Consider the following 21,083-nt stretch of genomic DNA (forward strand, 5'->3'; position numbering starts at 1 on the left):
TCTTTGCTGGATAGATCTCTCTCTCCCATCTTCCTTTGCAGTCCATCAACTCACAGTAGCTTCCTGGTTGCAGTGTCCCCCGTGCTCTATGAAAATCTACCTTCTGTCCACCACTAATGAGGTTTAGTTGTACTACTGCAAAAAAGTCTCACTCCCCTTGGAATGGTCTTCCTGCCTGTGTATTCATTACTTGCTGTCTTTTTCATTGCCTGCATTCCTTACCCAGCAGTCCAGAGCTTATATCCTGGCTAAAAATGCCCAAATCATCTTGGGGAAGGATAAGCCTTCCCTCCAGAGTATTCCGCACCTGAAAACAGCAGCCAGGCTGCAAGGAACAGGCCATTGGTTTTGTTAACCATTCCCATTGTTTAAAAACAAAATCCAGATTATTGCACAGTAACACGTAAACAGTTAACTAGCACAGGTCTGCCTGCTCCCTTCCTCAAGCCCATCTCAAATGTCATGCCTATTAGAACATCCAGACTAGTTATAATGCCAATAAAGTCCAAGATGAGGGCTTCACTAGTTCAGAGTATTTTCTAGCGATGCTGCACAGATGCACAGCATAACAAGGCCAAGAATTCTCCTTCTAAACCACAAGTAGTGAGCACATGTAGGAAATACAGAATATGATAGACATGCATAGATATAGGAAAAACAAGTTCCCACATTGTGACACAAAAACCCACTCTGCCAATATTCATGGTAACACAGTATCCTAATAATATGATCGTTACATTATGTAAATTACAACTGTCAGGGATCAGTAACATTAGACGACTTTTTTTCAGAAGCATGGGAACAGTAACTGTTGAGCATTTCCCAGGAAACAGGTTTAACTGTCCTTAAAACATGTTCCTTAAGATAAAAGGCTGTAATTAATCTGAGAAGCGTAAGGAACATTATGATAACTACTGGAAATAAAGAACAAACACAGTGTTAACCTTAGTCTGTGTACACATGCATCCATATTTACCACGTAAGCAAGAATCACTGCAAATGATCTGAGAATTCATATCAACAGGAATTTAAATGAGAGAATGGGGTTAGGAGCAAATCAGAAATATGATTCAGTTCTGTGGACGTCAACCTGTGCCTGTAGCAACAAAAGAATCATTCCTCTCCTTCCATATAGCCTGTCTCATTTGTTGTCCAACTGTATAGTGAGATTGTTGTCCAACTTGTATCTACACTGTATCTATATATAGATACAATATATGCAATATGTAGATACAATCTATAAAATTATTGTATAGATTGTAGATATGTATTGTAGTTATTGTAGATATGTTCATATATGTATTTTTATGCAATATTTAAAATACAGATATTGCGCTTACATTTAAAGCTTGTCTCCTGCCTCTGTCTGTCTAAAACTTTTACTTTTTTTTTTTTTTTTAAGATGCTATGCAGGCACAAACCTGGTTGAGCCGCTTGCTTCTCAAACCGCATCTTTTCTTCTCTGGCTTTGTCCTCTGCATTAACAGGAATCCCAGATTCATCCCGAGGAATTATCTTTCCGTGGAAAGGGCACTTCAGAAAGAAAAGGAAAAAAAAATTAATCTCAAAACTTCTGAGTGAAAAGAAAATGTTTACGTGTTGTTCAACATAGCTTAAAGCCAGACACTGCAATCAAGTGACAAACCTTTATACTTGATCCCCAGTCCCCCTGAGAAAGCATCAGGATCCCATAAACATGATGTGTTTAACATATTCAGAATCTCAAAGAAAAAAAGCTTTTTGTGATATGAATATCCAATTTCAAGAGGCCAGGAAGCACATCCTGTCAAATCTGGAACCAGGGCACCAATGCTGCATTGTATTTTATTGTTTATGCTATATCCCTATCCTATAACAATCCCATTTCAAGTATTTTAGTACATTCAGATCCTTCAATCTCACATAATACAGGAAGAGCAGAGATATTAGAACAAAGTATTTAAGCAAAGTATTTCTGCTCAATGGGGCTCATAATTTGAGGCTATGTTGGATTTAGCTTTCATAAAAACTAATGTGTAAATAAAATCTCTTTACCCCTCAGACATGCCCATTTCTAAAAATAGTTAATATCAAATATGCCTCTAAATGAGGAAAACTTTTTGGCAAACAACTAACTGTCTCTGCTTCACTGTTAGGTACCCAAACATCCCGGTAATAAATATATTATAAATACCTGTGATGAATGCCAAAAATACTTGAGAGTTCTTTAAATGTTTACAGCTTCCTTACAGAAAGGATGCTTCTCATATAAAGCACATATCAACCACAAACTTCTCCAGATACAATTTTCTTTCACTGCATTGAGCTATATTTACAATGTGAAAAGAACTTCTATGGAGATGTTTTAATGAGACCTTCTCCACAGAGCACGTATCCTGGAAGTTAGGTTACTTGGTGCCCACCTTAATCCGATCTTGTCTTTCACACAGACTTCCATCAGGCATTGGTGCTCGACATTTATGTTTCACTGGTTCAAACTTGCCAGCAAACGTTATATATCTAGTTCGTAGCATTTCAGTTATTTCTTTATTTTCCACCTCTTCCTCTACTTCACTGGGTGCCCAAAATCGATGCTCGGAAGCAAATCTGGGAAAACAATGAATGAAAATTATTTACAAAGTTGTAAGAAAGCACATAAAGATGCCAATACCATCCCATGGTAAACTTAAATGTAAAAGGAAGGGAAGCTTTATTAGTGAATCAGAAAAACCTAGGAATCTATCATTATTTCTTATGACACCTGTATTATGAAGATGTTTTTAAAATATCACCAAAGCCTGTCGAGTATTGATTTTTTGTTTAACCTGCTAACCTATTACACGTCTTAGCTCTAGTTCGTGATCTGACAGTCAGAGTCAGTTATTCGATATCCAGTTTCAGTGAATAACTTTGTGATTCTGTAGTTAACATTCTTCATAACAAAATACTTCTATGATTAAACACAGAAGACAGACCAGGGAGGAAATAGTTTGACCTTACTTGTTTGATCTTATTCCTGGTAGCTGTGCTCCTGTAATAGCAGAGAAGCAGAAGGTAAAATCGGAGTATGCTGCAATATACTTGCACCAAGGAAGAGTTTTATGGAGATTCTTTCTTCCAGGTTCTCCTATACAGTGTCCATAAGTCTGAGAAACTTATTGGGTGTTCCTCTAGGAAATTAAGCTAATCCATTGACAGTCTACTTTAAAATTAGAGCTCTTACTATATTTACAGGCACATATAGGCAAATACTCTCTTTGTTAAGCTGGTGTAAAGAAGATTAGACCATGCAAGTGGACGTGAGGAAAGAGAAAGAAGGGGAGCAAGAACCCTGGAGTGGTGTAGTATTTTCAAATTTTCTCAACTGTATTCATATAATTTCATTTTAGCCATCCTAGGCTGCCAATAGTATGTAATGAGAAACAGGCAACCCCAGAGAGAAATTACCTGACTCATTTTAGATGCTAATCTTAGGAGGCAATGACTGTCCCTTGATGGTAGATGTTTCTCCTAATCATGAAAAGAGATTAGAATCATAGAATTATTAAGGTTCGAAAAGACCTCTAAGATCATCAAGCCCAACTGTCAACCCAACACCACCCTGTCTACTAAACCATGTCCCAAAGTGCCACATCTACATGTTTTTTTGAACACCTCCAGGGATGGTGACTCTACCGCCTCTCTGGGAAGCCTGTTCCAATGCCTGACCACTCTTTCAGTGAAGGAATTTTTCCTAATATCTAATCTAAACCTCGCCTGACACAGCTTGAGACCATGTGCTCTTGTCCTTTCGCTAGTTACTTGGGAGAAAAGACCAACAGCCACGTCACTACAACCTCCTTTGAGGTAGCTGTAGAGAGCAATAAGGTCTCCCCTCAGCCTCCTCTTCTCCAGGCTAAACAACCCCAGTTCCCTCAGCCGCTCCTCATAAGCGTGGTGCTCCAGACCCTTCACCAGCTTCATTGCCCTTCTCTGGACATGCTCCAGCACCTCCATGTCCTAATATCTGAATTAAGGCAACCAGTTTAGGTTTAGATATCTGAAGTTAAACAACAATCCCATCCCAAATTTAAGGAAATATGAAGTGAAAGGTAAAAATACAGCTAAACAGTTATCTAGATGACAGTTGTCTTGATAAGGACTTAGAATCCATAAAGGACACTTTACAATCCCTTTCTTCCACACAGTTCTTCCACTCAATCAGTGCCAGACTGATTTGAGAGGATTTTCTCTATCCATATCCAATTCCCCTCACTCATTAATATCCTTGGGTGTCATCCTTACTTCTGACACTTTGCCTTCTGTAGGCTGCAGAGCCATACGTACATGAAGACTGGCTTCACTAATCACAGTGATCTCAATTCAGCAAAGCACGTAAGCCAATACTTAAAGAGTTACTTTAGTGCACCTGAAGAGTTTTGATGAATTTTATCTAAGCAAGTTTTCAGCAGATGGTAAAGGGGGAAAAAAAATCTGGAGGAAATTATCTGACCGTAGCAACCTACGACATATATAGCGGCTGGTTTTACTGCAATACTTGACCATTTACAACTATGTAAAGAGATTAGAACTATGTTAAAAAAGGGATTAAGCAATTTTGAAGCCATTCTATGATTTGCCAAATCATCAGAAAAATGTTCAAGAAGTAAAATCCTTGTTAAAGAGATTCATGCTATCCAATAATTTCCTCATCAAATATACCTTGCTAGTGCCAGAAAAATTCTAACCTGCCATAAAATACAAATAACTTTCTTCTAGTAAATTAAGACATAGGGGCAAAAGAGTTACAGTGGAGGCTAGTTCAACATTAAACACAGTAATATGTTTCCACAATTTTTGGTTTAAAAAAAAAAGTTTTCAACCATACCAATCTGCAAACTATAGCCTAAACAAAAATGCTCTAAGAATCTTCACAATATACTAGTATGAGTTTAGTCAAATATTGGAATGGTTCAGTATTTCAGCTTCAGAAATTGTATGGCAAGATTGTACAATAGACAGTAAATAAAAGAATGAAATGTATTTATTTGTTTAGTTTTAATACAATCCTGAAAACAAGACTGACTGCTAGCTCTGTGTTACTAACCTTACAGACACAAGGAGGAGAAAGCATTCTTAAAAAGACACCATGCAGGATTTCTATGTGCAAAATAGTCTTACAGAATCTTGTAGTAAAATTCTCATGTCCTTTGGTGGCCCCAACTCCCCTCCCCCTCTAAATCATCAATTACAGTTACATGAGAATGAAAAAGAATTTAACAGTTGTACATGCCAACCTTTCCAAGCAGGAAAAAGTTCTATTTAATATTTTCACTTCCATCTGAAAAATCTGCATCAAACAAATCTCAAGGAAATTAATATTATGTTTTACTATATATATAATTGATTAGTATTTGGGAACTAGACTTAAAACAGTCTGATTCCTGCACAGATATTAATAAATATTATTGTTTACTACAAGCATATAAATTATTTTCTCCCAGCATGACTTAGAAGCAGGTGAGAAAAGAACAAAACGGTGCTAAATCCCAAAGTTTTCTGTTTTCCTGGTGTTGTAATTTAAGCAATGCTTTAAAAAGGCAGAACATGAGATCTTTGAAAAAAATGATGCATGTGACAAATAAAACCTTTTTGTAAAGGGGATCAAAAAGGGAACAGATAATCAACTAGAAGATCAAAACCTCACATTCATAGAAAAAGCACTACTGATCTAGACAAATAACAGAGGCTTTAACGGAAATTATATAGCTACGCATTAGGAGGAATAAAAGACAAGTCATGGTTAACTGAAATCTAAAAGAAAGTCCAGCTCCTGGAGAAATATTGCACTCTTTCAACAAATTTATATCAGTTTTGTTCCTAAGATAATGGGAAGCTTATTGAAAGCTTGAGTAAATACGAATTCTAAAACCAGTATGATGCTTACAGAGATCTTGGAACAAGCGCTAAATGAGCCAATTCAAATATCCTAGTCACAGTCATAAAAAGTGCTGCACCAGCTAATTTACTCTGACCCTAAGAGTAAGCTGAGTAAGCTGATTTAATTCAAGGAGGAGAGTAGATGAGTTCGGAAGGCCCACGCTATCCAAAATAGTTGGTTAAGCTAGCATAGCAGTCTCTACACAACACAACACTGTGCAGTACACCCCTCCAAAAAAACCATACTTCTACAGCTCTATAAATTAATTTTTAAAGTTCTTAAACTAGTTTAATGAGTTGTGTGAGTAAAGGCAGAAGAGGGGAAAATGGTTCAGTGCAAACTTTTTGTAAAGCCCACAGTTACTGTCACCTTCTCTAGAAGGTGACAGTTCACGATTTACCAGCTAAACAAAACTTTAGTAAATCATCTTCCTGGTAGCTACATTCTCACCATCGAAATCTTAATTTATTGTAAATGCGGTAATTAAGTAAGTGTAGTGTTAAATAGGTGAAGGCGAAAGATTTTTCCACCTCAGATTTTAAAAATTCAAATTCCATACACATTCTATATGTGTTGTCTGGTTTTTGGTTTTGTGTTAGCTTTTTTTTTCCTAGACATCTTATAATGACAGTATGTGTACATCTAGAAAAGTTAAAGGAGTTGACCAATGACTATCTTAATTTTTCAGTAAATATATTTTATACCCAAGGGTCAATGGGTCTGTGCAGAGTTACTTAAATTATCTTTAGTTAGATTGGCATATCTGTAGTTATAGACTATAAGGTTGAGAAGTGTGCCCTCTATTTTATTGGAAAGCATAAAAATAAAACAGTACAGCACAAGGCAGACAGGCAGTGAAATATGCTCCTGATTTCACTTATGACTTGAATAACTCATTTGCAATGTAAAATAAAGCCTTACTACCTTTTTGGCTTTATCACAGACAAATGCTTCTTAAAGCCCTGCTAAAAATCTTAACCATTTTATAGGCTTTGAAGAACTTACGCCACACGAGACAGAACCCAAAGCTTGGAGTGACTGTGTAAAAGCCCTATTATGAATCAAATTTCACTGGCTTTCAGTAATTCAAAATATATTCAGCATTTTATGCAATCAGGTACAGGGGCAACACTTTCCTCTTGGTTTTTTTTTCTGCAAACACTGTCTTCACATTGCAATCATGGATTGGGATTTTTTGTTTGCTTTGATAAGAAAACAAACTAAGTTAAAGTAATACTGCTGAGAATATATGAGTTTGATTTTCAACCCAGCCAGTCAAAGATTTTTGCCTTTTTCAAGCCAGGTATGGTATACACTGATACTAAAGTTCTAGTGGACTTAAATGAAATTTATATATAGAGGGAAGACTTTGCATCCCAATTTTCATATAAAAATACTAGGGCTAAAAAGGGGTTTTAAAACCTGCTGGAAACAAGTTCTGATGTATACCTACCATCTCTTCTCCCCAGCATTGCTAAAGCTTTCTGGAAGTCAGCAATGTTTCATGTCCAAGAAACACAAAACCTTCCCAGACAAGAATGGAAAGTGAGAGATCCAAATTCAAATCCTGTAACTGCCACCTATTTCTCGTGCGACTGAACAAGCATATCAATTTCCTCAGTTACCGCTCTGTAGAGTCAGGAAAAATACCCCTGACACCTTCCCCAGCCTTTCTCCTACCTTGCCTTCTATTTATTTAGACTGTAAAGTCCCCAGCAGAGGGACCGTCTATCATGCACTTGCATAGCACTTTGCATAATGAGGTACCAATTTAAACTGGAGTAAGTGATGCCATACGGCAAATAATACACAAACATGAAAGAGCAGGAAAAATGTGCTTTGAAGCATCAAAGGATATTTAATTAGTGTCACATCTTCTCAAAACAAATAACATTTTAAGGTAGAATTTCTGACTTTGTTTATGGGTCCTACAGCACAAGGGAAAGAAGAAATGTAATTATCAAAAGAAATAGCAGTCACCCTACTGCATGACCTCTGAGTACAAGTAAATCTGTATATTTGCTTAATTTGTCTTAAAAGAAAAAGAGCATTACTTGAGAATCTTCCCAGCACTTGGCTGATCCTGTCCCCAGTAGTGAAGATCTAATCCAAAAGGCATGAGGGGAGCTTTAGCTCTTTCTTCTTCTAGTTTTCTTCTCTTACTGTCGGGCTCTTCCAAAGCTGCTGGCTCAGTAGTGGCAGAGTCACTGGAGAAAATTGATGAAAAGTCAATACAGAATAACAATGATCACAACAACTTTTTCTCTTTTTTTATTAGATTTTCACACCAACACTAATATTATCTTAGATCTAGGACTACAAATACCTTTATAGGATTGTTCTTTTTTAATTAAAAAAAAAAAAAAAAAAAGATACAGACCATAACACTACACACTAAGTACAGGACACTGCACCATGAAGCTTAACTGCACATTCAGCTAAAGCTGGATAAAATGTATCATACCTTTGGTGTAGAAGCCTAGAGATCAATGGGAGCAGTAGTGGAACACACACACTGTACTGTAATGAGAACTACTGATGTGGCAAACTGTTTTTAGAAAGATCTTGCTTCTGTAAACTCATGCCCACATTTGCATGGCAGTCACACAGACTGCAAAGTCTTTGGTTTTGTTTACAAAACTCCATCTTGCAGACTTAGAATACTCATTGTGCAACACCACCACAGAATTCACTGCTCCTCAAAAACCAGAGTACTACTATGGAGACCTTCCATGGCTATTCACTGACAGAGCTGCAAATGGTCTTACCGAAACATTAACTTTTAGGAGATTACAGGTCACAACGTACACCTACTCCAAACTCCAGAGTTCTAACAAAGTAAAGCCCTTTCTCTTTCTGAGATTACGTTCCACTTTGCTAGTTTTTGGGGGCTTTTCTGGCCAATGCGGAAGTGTCTTTTCAGGCACATGTCACTAAGTAGATTACTCCAGTCTTATCCCCAAATCACAGATAAATGCTAGACAAGGCTGGAATGTCACCAAGCACTGAATAGGATTGACAACAAATACGTCTTTGGAATCACTAAAACACACCTCCAGGCAGCGCTGCCAGCTTAAGTCACTAGGAAGTAAGGGACGGTTGAAACTACTTTCTAATTTAGCATTAGGATACGTTCCATTTAGTTGCAAACCAAAAATTACCCCAATAAATAGGGATGGGGTTTTTGTTAGGACAGGAGGGAATGTTTTCATAGAGGTCATTTACACCAAGTAAAACCTAAACCAAGCGAGGATTAAAATATTCCTGAAGAGCCTGATGCAATCACTAACAAAATCCTCAATATTAAGCAGTGAATATAAATCTCAGTAAAAGAATTGTAACTTCAAAATGAAACCAAGACAGCCTTAGCAGCTTGCCCAGTTCACGAGCACTTTTCCGTATGCTTTCATGATTAATATATACAAGTAAGAGCAAGAAGTTTCTACAAGAATTTAAACAAAGATAACCTGGCATGTGGAGGTGGTAACTTTGGTAGTTTGTCTCTAATAAGTTTCAGTGTGGCAGCTGCACAGGTTGGATCAAGTTCATCTTCATTCCCTTTCAGCTGGGCGTGGGAGCTCAGCGGAGCTCGTCCTATTGATGTCTTCCCCACCGGTGCTTTTGGAGGTGACTGGGGTTCTAGCCCTGCAAAAGAACTCAGTGTTTAGGAGGGATTCACTTCTCCCACCCTCACCGCTTCGTAGCAGGGCCAAACAGCTCAGGATGCTGATTACATGTCTTACTGCTTGCAATTCACATTAGACATCCATCCCACTCATAGACAGAGCGGTATTTCCGCCTGCAAATTTTTTCTTGTTTTGAAACAGAAACTAACCACAGCGAATCAGCTTTTAACTTCGTATGACATGGTATGATGACAAAGAATGATATCGCCTCACCTTGGAAAGGAGGATTTTAATGATACAGTTCTACCTAAACTGCAATACTGCTCTTTGTATGTAAGTCTCTAGTATCAAATCAGCTTGTCGGTATGTCCTTTCTGTACTGAAGGTTATATCAAGGTAAAATAGAAGAAAGAAACTATTGGCACTACTGTTTAACACCTAGAGTCCCAAAAGAAACCCAAGAGCAGTAGAAAGCAAAAGGAAAGGCATACATCCACATCCTCCTGTGTGCCAGAATTCTTTGTGGTGTCTCAGCGAGAAGTCCTATTAAAACTCTCAGAGCCTGGCAAAGAGAAACCACTTCTGCGTGGGGGATTCACTGCAGCACAGGACTGATGAGAACGGGAACCATCGTCACCCCGCATGACCGGCAGGGAAGCACAGCCGGTGAAAAAACAAAGTGTGTGTGAGGTACATCCCTGTTCTTTGATGACTCTCAGCTACCATACTGACCCTTCAGAGCTGAGAATATAAACCAAAATATCTTTTTTTTCCTTCCTGACTTTTAAGGGGCAGCACCCCTGAGAATAGTTGAATTTTGATTCCTAAATACATCCGCAAACAGAATTATCTAGAGAACATTCTCCTTTCACAGATACTAAAACACACAATATGCCAAGATAAAATATCTAAGTGCTGGCAGAAGCAATGAGTTTACCCACAGAGTATGCTCAAGAGACAGTAAATGTCCAAGCTGCACTTGAGGAACAAGCCCAGTGCAAGGCAGCACCAGGCATTGATGTTCAGCACCAGCAGCTCAGTGGTGGGGCAACTTAATTACTTTATTCAGCGAGATTACAGTCAGCGCGGACTGTAATGATGCAATTAGACAGGGTGAGCAGTTAGACAGCACATGCCTCTACCCGCTGAGCTAGAGAAGCAACTCTATCAGCTGGCAGTAGTAACAAGAACTTTTCAACCAACGACAGCTAAAAAATGGAGAGACGTGATCCCTCGTGCTAACGCAACAGACTACATTTGCCTCCTCAGAAAGCCTTTTTATAAAAGAATTGATTGAAATGCAAGGCCTCATCCCTCAAAAAAAACCCCAAACCTAAATTAACAGAAAAAAGTAATGGTTTCACAAAACTAAAGTTTTCAGCAAATTATCTCAGCCTTCTTTTGAAAAGCAAACAGAGTTTACCTAACATGTTTTAGCCATTATTTAATTGGGGCTTTTAGTCTCTTGCCCATTTCTAGCCAGCCCTGAAGCTGTATCCAGAAGTATTCTTGCTTTGCTAATTTTGTTTGCTAGTCACTAAATGTATCACAAGATATGAACTAGAAAAGGAAAAGGTAATGTGGTATCTATGACCTGCCCTCTGAGTGGGAAACTGCAGGACCCGTAAGTGGCAGGTAGCTTTGGTACACAAAATATTTTTATTTCAGAGAAAATCTTATTTTCCCATAAATAAATCTTCCAGTAATTCATCCTGACCTTGATCCATTTGCACCACCCTGTAACATGTGGGGTGCAACCACACAGAAGGCATTGCCTGACTCAAGCCACAGGTCAAGTTGCTGAGGTGGCGACCTTCTAGATCCACTCCCTAGGTATATGAGCCTACATTTTCCAAGTACCTAGATTTGAAGCTGGGTCCTAGTTCCTGGACATCCTCTCCCCAGAGTGAGATGAGAATCCTAGTTCAAAATCTACAAAGCTAGAGCCCCTCATGAGGGGAGGAAAACCAAAAAGCAGACATCCAGTTGGATCTGGCTTGTGTGCATGCATAGCCTTTAAATTTTGCTGCGTACAGCAAATGGTCACTTCAGTCATTCAGATCTTCTGAATACAACAGACTCCAGAGAGAGCGCACGCCCCAGAATACTCTCAAGTATGAGGATTTTTCTAAGACTATCTGAGACCCTCACGTTTCTTTCCTTCATGTAACAATGAAAGAAAATGTTTTAAGGGCAAGGCGATCCAGGGTAGAGGCCAGTAACAACTGCGGCAGATGGCTTACCTGCCCCTTTCAAAACAAGAGGGGGAAGGAAATAGGATCTGGAGAAGGAAAGAGGATGAGAAAGCACTAGCCACCAGCAGTTAATAAGCATTCATAGAGGTTTCTCTGTCTTCTCGCTCTCCCACAACAACTCATTCCTTTTGCTTATTCAGTGTATGACAAAGAAATGTGGACCATTTCAACAAGACGGTTGAGTCAAGTTGTGTGTGAAAGTATTTTCCCATGTCCATGGAGAGATCAGACCCAGCTCTGGCAGGTCGATGCATTTCACCTTTCCTAAGAAAAAGCTACTTGAGTAATGTGTAGATACTCTACAAGAGTGAATACACATCTGAGAGTGGGTATTTCAGCAGCGCCAGTCCTGCGGCTGTCCCGCAAAGACTTCAGCAAGTTCCTGACTGACTGAACGTTTGCAGGCAGCAAGCGTTGCAGAGTGGACCAAAAGACATTCACCACAGTCTAAAGCCAGCGGCAAACCCAGCTCTCCCCTGGCTTCCTGTTCTGCTCTCTGGAAAACACCCCAAAACCAAAGTCTATGTTCCTAAGGCACGGCATCCTGAAAGACAGTGGCTACTCCAGCTGTCCAATGTTTCCTGGGAATTGAAGTTAGCATGGACTGTGATGCAAAGAAGGATCATATCTTTTCAATTTTTATGTCCTCAGATGGGAGGTGAGAACCTGCCTACCAGCTGTAGACAAGACACAGGCCATCTTGCTGTTGGGTGACGATGGTGCTGATGAGCATGCCTGACGCTACTACTCCCTGACTCAGTCATGCCCACATCACATTCTCACATGAAAGCAATGAACATGCCACATTCACCTTGTTATCTAACTTTCCTTCCCAAAGTCAACAAGGCTTTAAAGAACATTGTTAAAATCATTTAAAGGACTAATCTGCATTGGAAAAAAGGTCTCAAAATTAGCAGAAGGACCAGTAGTAAGCAAAAAGATAATTAAGCATAATAGGATGGAACTAAGCAGAGAAATATCTAGGCTAAATAGCAAAAGAAATGATCTCATGACATTTATTAGGCTGTGGACTTGCCATTCAAGAGGGATAATGGTGCCTCCACAAAAATGTTATTTAAACAGCAGTTAATATTTCACAGAAGGGAGCAATCTTGAATTTTTTGTATCTGGAAAGGGGGAAGGATAGGACTCCATCTCAGCTCCTGTCATAGGCTAGAAAGGGAAAAAGCCCTTTGCAGGTGCTTTGTATCAAAGCGAAACAGAATTAACCCAAAAGATTCTGTTAGAACCACACTTTAGAATCACCAGGATTTGGAATAGTAAACTTCCTTTTATGACAGAAACAAACAAATGGGCCCTTTGGCATGAAGAAGGTTAGCTGAGAAAAATATGTAATAGACTGTATCTGTAATGTAGAGTTGCTTAGACTGTATTTAACATTTAAAATTGCCTTTTTCTTTTTTTTTCTATTTTTTTTTTTTAAGGACAAGAACACCTTTCTGCAAAGCATTGTTTAAAGCAACGGTTTTGAGAGCACTTGTATGCATACTATTTACAAACTGTCTTGAAGTCAGAAGGTAGTAGGTGTGTGTCTCACCACACCTTTTTTCCTCTTCAGTGACAATATGTGCATATGTATTAAAAGTTCTCAGGAAACCCTAGTTTTTATTCCAGATTTTTCCTTACAGTGCTTATGGAAAGTGTGATTGCTCATTCACTACGCTGATATTGTTTGAGGGGGGAGAGGATGTGAACAGCAGAGACAAGCAGTCAGCAACACACAGAAAAGGAAAGAGAGATAAATGGACAATGTGACATTTAGAGAGATAAAAATCGCATCCAAAAGATCAATATAGGAATTCTTAAGAGTTACAAGAACAAAATATTTTCCCATTGATTTCTTATTTTAAACCATTAACGGAAAAATGGCTAAAGGTAAATAAACTACAACATCAGTAACACCACCTCTACTTTGGACTTATTTTTTAAAAAAAATTGTTTATAAAATTATCTTTTGCTAACAAGATAAAGACAAGAGTCACCATGCAGACAGCCCTGGCTGAATGGTACCCAATGTCAGGGTGGGGTTTTTTTGTTTTGCTTTGTTTTGAAGACATAGATGGGATTAAGTGCAGTTTTAAAAGTAAAATTTAAAGTGTATTTTATTTAACACAAGTACAGTACTTGGGTTCAAATTGTTCCAAAAGCAGCTTTTAGAAAGAATCATAAAAATGTTCAAATCCCCTTTTTTGTTTAAATTGACCAAATGGCACCTATTTGCCTGAAGCAATAAAGTAGACCGTGTTCACAAGATAAATCGATAGAAGGAAAGAGAGAGGCTGGGGTTTCAGCTGAAGTTAGGCTGCTGAATGCTGACATTATTGATTTTAGCTAGTTCAGCTGGCCTTGTAATTAAAATGTAAATTTGAGAAAGAGATTATGTCCTGACAGAAATGGTGGGATTAGGTGGAGATAAAAGCCCCTCAGTGAAAATTCAGAGAAAGAGCAAGCACAGGTTTCCTCAGCTGTGTGGATTTAGACGAAATCTAGCTACTTCAGATTCACTTAAGTTTAATTGAAAAAACGAAGATAGAATATAAACAAGTATTATAGACGTCAACTTTCCTGAGGAAAAAAATAATAATTTCTATTTCCCATTTGTTGAATCCTAGTCAAGCTGAATGTATGTGATTTATATTAGTACAGACACTCTGCAAGACAGCCAGGAAAATCCAGCAGTTCCGGTACAGTATTTCCCCACTTACCCTCTACTGTGCTCATAATGAAAAAAAAAAAAAAGTGTGTATTTTACTCAGGAAGCACAATAAGCTTTACTGCTAAGTGAAGAGAACTTTGCAAAGCTTACTTCATATAGACTTGCAGACCCGAGGGTTCAAGTCAATGTCTGGGACATTGCTTCCAAACAGCATCAGTGTTTCAGGATCAGTTCTGCTACACCCCTCCATGCACAAATGTGTGTGTGTGCACAAAATTAACAGAGGTGATCATATGGTAGGAAGATTTCATTATTTCTGCAGGTTCTGCTACTCATAAGGGATGGAGATTTGAATTATATGTCATCCCTGACACATACCTGATCTTTATGAAACCATCACAAATTAAAGGAATATCCAGGTGATGTTTTGTTTTTTTTTTAATTGGGATCAAATTTCTCTCTCTCTACCTAAAAAAACAAGTCAGGCACTTTTTGTGTTAGTATCACTTCATCTACACAGAATTCTAAAATGAGGAAAAAAATACTAAAAATATCTGTTATGAACAAAACCTTAGAAGTATTCCTACAGGGATAAGACTGATTAAAACACTTACCATTTATTGTGGTAGAAAACTTCCTCTTTAATTTCAGGTATCTTACCCTTGAACGCCACTAAACAAATAGTTGCCTGCAGCTGCTAGGGAAGGATGTCGAAATGCCAGAGGTGGCTTTAGCAAATACTCTCACAGCACGTATAAGCTGTGTGTGCACTCAAAGCAACTTATCACATGGACAACTGCACATATTAATATTTCTGTATAAACTACACTACTTTTAAGAAGTTGTCAAGGGGCCTTTTATAACCAGAGATTTTAAACAACTAAAAAAGATGCCACCAGCACCTTGGAATGCAGCTATGCTCATTTACACTTGGCTAAAATTTTAGAATTCTACTTTGGAAATTCAAATTAAAGAAAAAAGCTAACAACTATGTTAGTTAACTAGAAGAGTTCATTAACATTACATAAATACTTTGGTTTACTGGAATTACAGAATATGTTCATGTGTTATAATGTTAATTCTCATTAATTAAACCTATTTGTTATTGTTTTACAATCATAACTAAGAATCAGAATAAATCAAAGAAGCAGAATTTAGTTTAAAACCTTTCTACACCTTACACCCTGATCTTTTAAACTTCTTGCTTATCACTTTGCCGTCCCTGGCCATTGTGTAGTTCCTATGAGGTACACTACTATCACAAACCACTCGGAAGTAATGTCAACATCCCATGCAGTGACTATCAATTTCTAAGAACTTTAGAAGGAATCAAATATATCCCATGTCCTGTCAGATTTATACAGATTTTTTTTCTACATGGATGTAGAAGTATTTTATCGGAAGTGCTAATCATGTTTTTTAGTAAACGTGCAAAGTTATCTGTGTTCCAAATACTGTATCATAGTAAGTTTTACTCAATTATTGTCCTAAATGTAGCTATATAGAATATGTGTTTGTCCATATACAGGTATATTCAAAATACACTGATATAATTATGCATTCTCACTTGTAAACCTACAATTAAATACTTCTAATGTATATGTTAAGAAAAATTGAGAGCACACAAAAACATTTGATTATAGCAGTTCAGGACTGAGGTCCTAACTTCAGTGCTGAATATCTGTTATTCATATATTCATAGCAAATCAATGGATGCTATTTTAATCATCTAAACAACTATGATTTTTTTTAAAGGATTTATAGTAATATTAACAAAAATCTCATTCTAGACTCTTGTCTAAGGAGAGAAATAAAACTGTGTTAATTGGATTTTCCAAATTTGGGAAAAAGGAACCCAAATTTCACAGGGCAGTGAAAGGTACATAGGTAATTCTGCCTGTCTTTCCCCCTGTAAAACCTGATTTGAGTTTTCCCCTTAAAGAAGTCAAGTAACACCCACAAGTTCTTAGTTAGCCCAGATAGCGTAATTCTGTCTCAAATTCAGTTTGTAAGAACTGTGCGTCATACGCTCTGACGTATGTGTGTTTGTTTTCGCTGTGGCCTCCACTGAGCTGTTTCTCCATTTAAAACTGTTCTCCGTGTTCTTCACGTGCAGGAAGAATTCCCTCAGGAAGTTCCTGAGATATGGAGACTAGAAAAATCAAACCAGGCTAAAAAGCTATTATGCTTTTAAAGCAGAACCCAGACAAACTGAGAAATCATTGTGGTAAGGAAAGAAAAAGCTTAAGTACCATTTTTAATTTCTATTTAGCCAGCACATGTTTCTCTATTTAGTGATTCAACAGTCAGTAGAAACTCAGCAACTTAATTCCCAAATAACAACATCATCAAAAACACTTGTTTTCATTACAAGCAAGGTAGGGCACCATCACAGTGATGCACATTTTTAAGGCCTGTAGCTGATTAAAGCAATTGGCCAGACTGCTCTTCAGACATACACCTCATCCCAAATAAATCCGCCTTACATTTTGGATGAAATCCTGCTACCTGTTAGGAACAGAAGCCACTGTACCAATCTCGCACCTGTGCTCTCTTATTTGCACTGAGTCATCCTTGAGTCAAGTCTACTTCATAATCATTGCCATGATAATCCACCTCTCAACACCTTACCATTTCAAAAGCTATTACAAAATGACTTTTAGTAAGTTTTTCAAATATGCCTACTACTGGGGAACTCTAATCAATCCTAATAACAGAAAACTAAACAAAGTATTTTCCTAAAAGACTAATAAGCACTGAAAACAAGTCTTTCACTATTTCAGAGATGTTTAGATGTTGTAGCTAGGGATGCAAACTCAACACTTAGGATTTGTGCTTTTTCCCTGTGATTTCCAGAAGATTTTCATGTATACTATTAAAAAATCCCACAGAACAGAGGAAAACCTAACTGTAGAACCAACAGATAGTCATTCTGCATCAACTAAATCTGTTAGATGCTTTCACGGAGAAAAAAGACCAGTACGAAAGCTATCATTTCTTCACAAGTCAAAATAAGTGGTTTCTGTTTCACCTTATCAACACCTACATATGTGCTCTTTTTGCCATACTTAGCTTTAAATCTCTTATATAAAACAGCAAAACAGCCTTTTTATGGGAGAAACTTCATTTACAAGTAGGATAAAAGAGCACATTACTATTGTACGCAGTAATGAAACCCACTGTTTTCCTACCTCCTACATCAAAGATGAGGGAGACCTGAAAAAGAGCCAGCAGAGTGAAGCTACACAGCAGTACATGTGGTTAGGTAACATGCAAGGCTTCCAATTCAGTGCCGCTGTTCTCAGCGTGACACAGATAAAACATTAGTACTTGACCATTCAAAAACATTTAAAAGCACTTAGAAAATATTTTTGGTAGGGAATAAAAGAACCAGATTCCAATAAACTAGTAATTAATTTTCCTATTTTTTTAAATCCTTAATGATTATTCTATTACATTCCACATTTCCAAGGCAACTTTGCTTTTAATCATTGTGTCCCCTGCATCTTGATGGATGCCACTGAAGAGAATAAAATTTAAAAACAATACGCATGAAAGTCTGCTGCCTAGGTACAGAGTATACCTAGTCAATATAAACAAGTGTGATTTTCTGCATAAATACCCTGAAATACATGACTTACAGCTTCAAATCTGAAAATTCAATCATGCATTTGTCTATGCAGTATTTTATTGCTATTTCTAATTCAGGCTTTATAATGTTCAGAGAAAATGCAAAATCTGTAAGACCCTCACACCTTTAATGAATGGTCACGATAGCAAGTTTTTTCATGTTTCTAAAATGCTTAGTGAGAGCTGCACTAGAATAGCTTGTATAGTCTGAAGCACTCCTAATTCTATGTAAAAAAACAGGTGGCAACTTCTCTACTAAGGAAATGCTCTGGTTCTGTACACCTGATTTGTTCAACTGGGGTATAAGCCTTCTTTCCCATGTTGCTATAACATTTCATACCAAAAAAAAAAACCCCAAACAGGCTACTTAACACACAGAAAAGACACAACCCAGACACCATCAGATTAGGAAAGGCAGTGCAGGGACATATAGCCCACAAAGGCACACCACTCTGTGATGGGAAGAGGGAAGAATTTCTGAAATGGATAGAACTAACCCTTGGGATTTTAGAACTGCAGCTTTGATCCTGATATGAAAGAAATCCCACGCAGGCTTTAAGATGCAATGTGAACCACTGAAGTAGCCATCAGGGACCTAAAAACATTTTGGCTTAAGGCTCAAATACAAGAGAAATAATCTGATTAACCAGATTTGAAATAATGGTTTGTTTTCTTGTCTGTACAGTCATTTCTCATAATTGTGGATAAGGATGAAACTTGATAACTGGTAGACTGCTTCCATGCTAATATTCCCAAGTCAGATGGCTTCTTCATATCACTGCTTGTAGAATGGCAATAGCACTTCCTTGTACCTCAAAGTAGTATTGCATAAGTAAGTTCATGAATGCATGTACTGAGACACAGACAAGAATTATGAATTGAGAAAACCCATGAGTAGACAACAGTTGCTGGAGGCGGGTGCTTTGAACTAGATCATAGAATCATAGAACAGTTTGGGTTGGAAGGGACCTTTGAGACTACCCGGTTCCAACCCCCCTCCAATGGGCAGGGACACCCAGGTTGCCCAAAGCCCCATCCAACCTGGCCTTGAACACTTCCAGGGATGGGGCATCCACAGCTTCTCTGGGCAACCTGTCCCAGTGCCTCACCACCCTCACAGGGAAGAATTTCTTCCTAATACCTTATCTAAATCTACCCTCCTTCACTTTAAATCCATTACCTCATATCCTACCACTACATGCCCCTGTAAACAGTCCCTCTCCAGCTTTGTTGTAGGCCCCCTTTCTGAGAATTTTTCCATGTAAAAATGGAACAGCACATCTCAAAACAGATCACTTCCCAGAGCTCAGCTGCAAGCTATGCCAAGTCCACCAAGGTCAGGAAGGAATCTCTTATCCTGCTGTCAGCACCAAATTCTGTCTACGGCACAGGAACGACATCAGGAGCTGCACAGTTCCATCCCTCACCTTGTCCACCTTAAGGCTTTAAGCCAAATCAATGGACAGCAAAGGCTGGAATGTGGGAAATCTCAAGTGGAAACAAGATGTTATCTCTCCCTAAAGCTTTCTTTTAAATGAATAATGTCTCAATTTTTAAGGGGTTAGTGATACTAGCCATGCAAGGGCAAATTACTCCTCAACGGATATAAGCGACATCAGTGCAGAGTGCTGAGAACCAGAGTAACCCTATGAAAATTATTTTCATGGCGCTGTTTCCTTTTCAGCCCAATATTCTTCTTTAGCAACACAATGTATTTAAAATGGCCCTGTGGTACCAGGATGGCTGGCCTCTTGTCTGTTGCAGACATCAGGTGCAAGTGTAAATAAAGATTATACAAATGGGAGGTCGTTAAAGTCTGGTAATGCTAATTTGGCATGACACCCCTAATGGGTTATATCTTCACACTTCAGTTATCTAATCACCTAAATTCTTTTAACAAATTTACATTTCATCTTATACATGTAGATTCCAATTGACTTGTTTAATTCTCCCTCCACCAAAACTGTACCCATGCTCAGTTCATCTTATATATTAAATATCATGAATTTTGAGATCATCATCATCAATTACATATACACACAGATAATACAACTGCACGTCTATATACTTATGCACACAAAACTTCCTTTGTCTCTAAATATCTTTTCATCTTTCACAAACTTTTCAGATCTCGGTATAACCCAAATACACGTATGGATCATCAGAAATAGCATCTCAGCTTGAAATGTACCTTGTTGCTAGGATACTTCCAAGTGAAGGTGAATAAAGTGACTTTTAAATCAACACATTTCAATCCATTTCCACAGCCATGTTTTACAACTTTGTTCTCCTGTTTAGTATAAAAAGTTAATCTGAGGAGCTGTTCACTTTTCCTGGTTTGTTCAGGAAGAGTAACGACTCAAGGGAAAAAGCTTTAAATTGTTCACACCTTCTACATACACCTTCCATGTAAAATCAAATCTCAGTGTTAACATTTCAGTGAGAACGTTCCACTTGCAAAGACTTTCATTTTGTTAGCTTGGAGTCCTCAAGAACTAAATGTGAACTAAACCCCACCTGGATTATATTAAGATAAAGCTAAAGTCACTGCTACGATAACCGCACATGCACATGGAACAAAGAACCATATCTAATTAGACAGGTGGCTGCCTAACACAGCCAGCTCTTGAGGATAACATGCTACTATGAAATCAATATATTCTTGTGTATTTTAATATGATAATTCACTTTTCTAAACAGAATGTGCCAAAGGGATGCATATTTTGGTTTTGCCGATTAAAAATACATGCAGAACAGAGTCCAGTAGAGCAAATAGAGTCCTCCATTTTCCTCATGCAGACCTGAAGTAATTACACAGAAGTCTGCTGATTTATGCAATAGTTCTGTATTGGCTTCTGAAATAGATTTTGAACTAGTAACTGACCAGTTGGTCCAAGAAAGCACTTATGTACGTAAAGACAGAAGAAAGCACATGCTAAAAGATTGCCTAAATTCTTCTCAGTAATTCTGAACTTTTTTCAGACTATTTCCTGAAC

At 37.9% G+C, this 21,083-nt stretch overlaps 1 protein-coding gene across 1 annotated transcript in view; it reads right to left on the reverse strand.

Moving 5' to 3' along the window:
• Window positions 1–21,083, reverse strand: part of UVSSA (UV stimulated scaffold protein A) — a 57,286-nt gene that overhangs the window by 8,167 nt on the left and 28,036 nt on the right. Inside the window, exons 8-11 of the mRNA XM_075752697.1 lie at window positions 9,367–9,544; window positions 7,954–8,106; window positions 2,403–2,586; window positions 1,422–1,533 (exon numbers count right to left, since the gene is read on the reverse strand). Coding sequence (XP_075608812.1) covers window positions 1,422–1,533; window positions 2,403–2,586; window positions 7,954–8,106; window positions 9,367–9,544 — 627 coding nt within the window. The remainder of the gene's footprint in view (window positions 1–1,421; window positions 1,534–2,402; window positions 2,587–7,953; window positions 8,107–9,366; window positions 9,545–21,083) is intronic.

The sequence above is a fragment of the Balearica regulorum genome, chromosome 4, assembly GCF_011004875.1.
Source record: "Balearica regulorum gibbericeps isolate bBalReg1 chromosome 4, bBalReg1.pri, whole genome shotgun sequence".
Taxonomy (NCBI): domain Eukaryota; kingdom Metazoa; phylum Chordata; class Aves; order Gruiformes; family Gruidae; genus Balearica; species Balearica regulorum.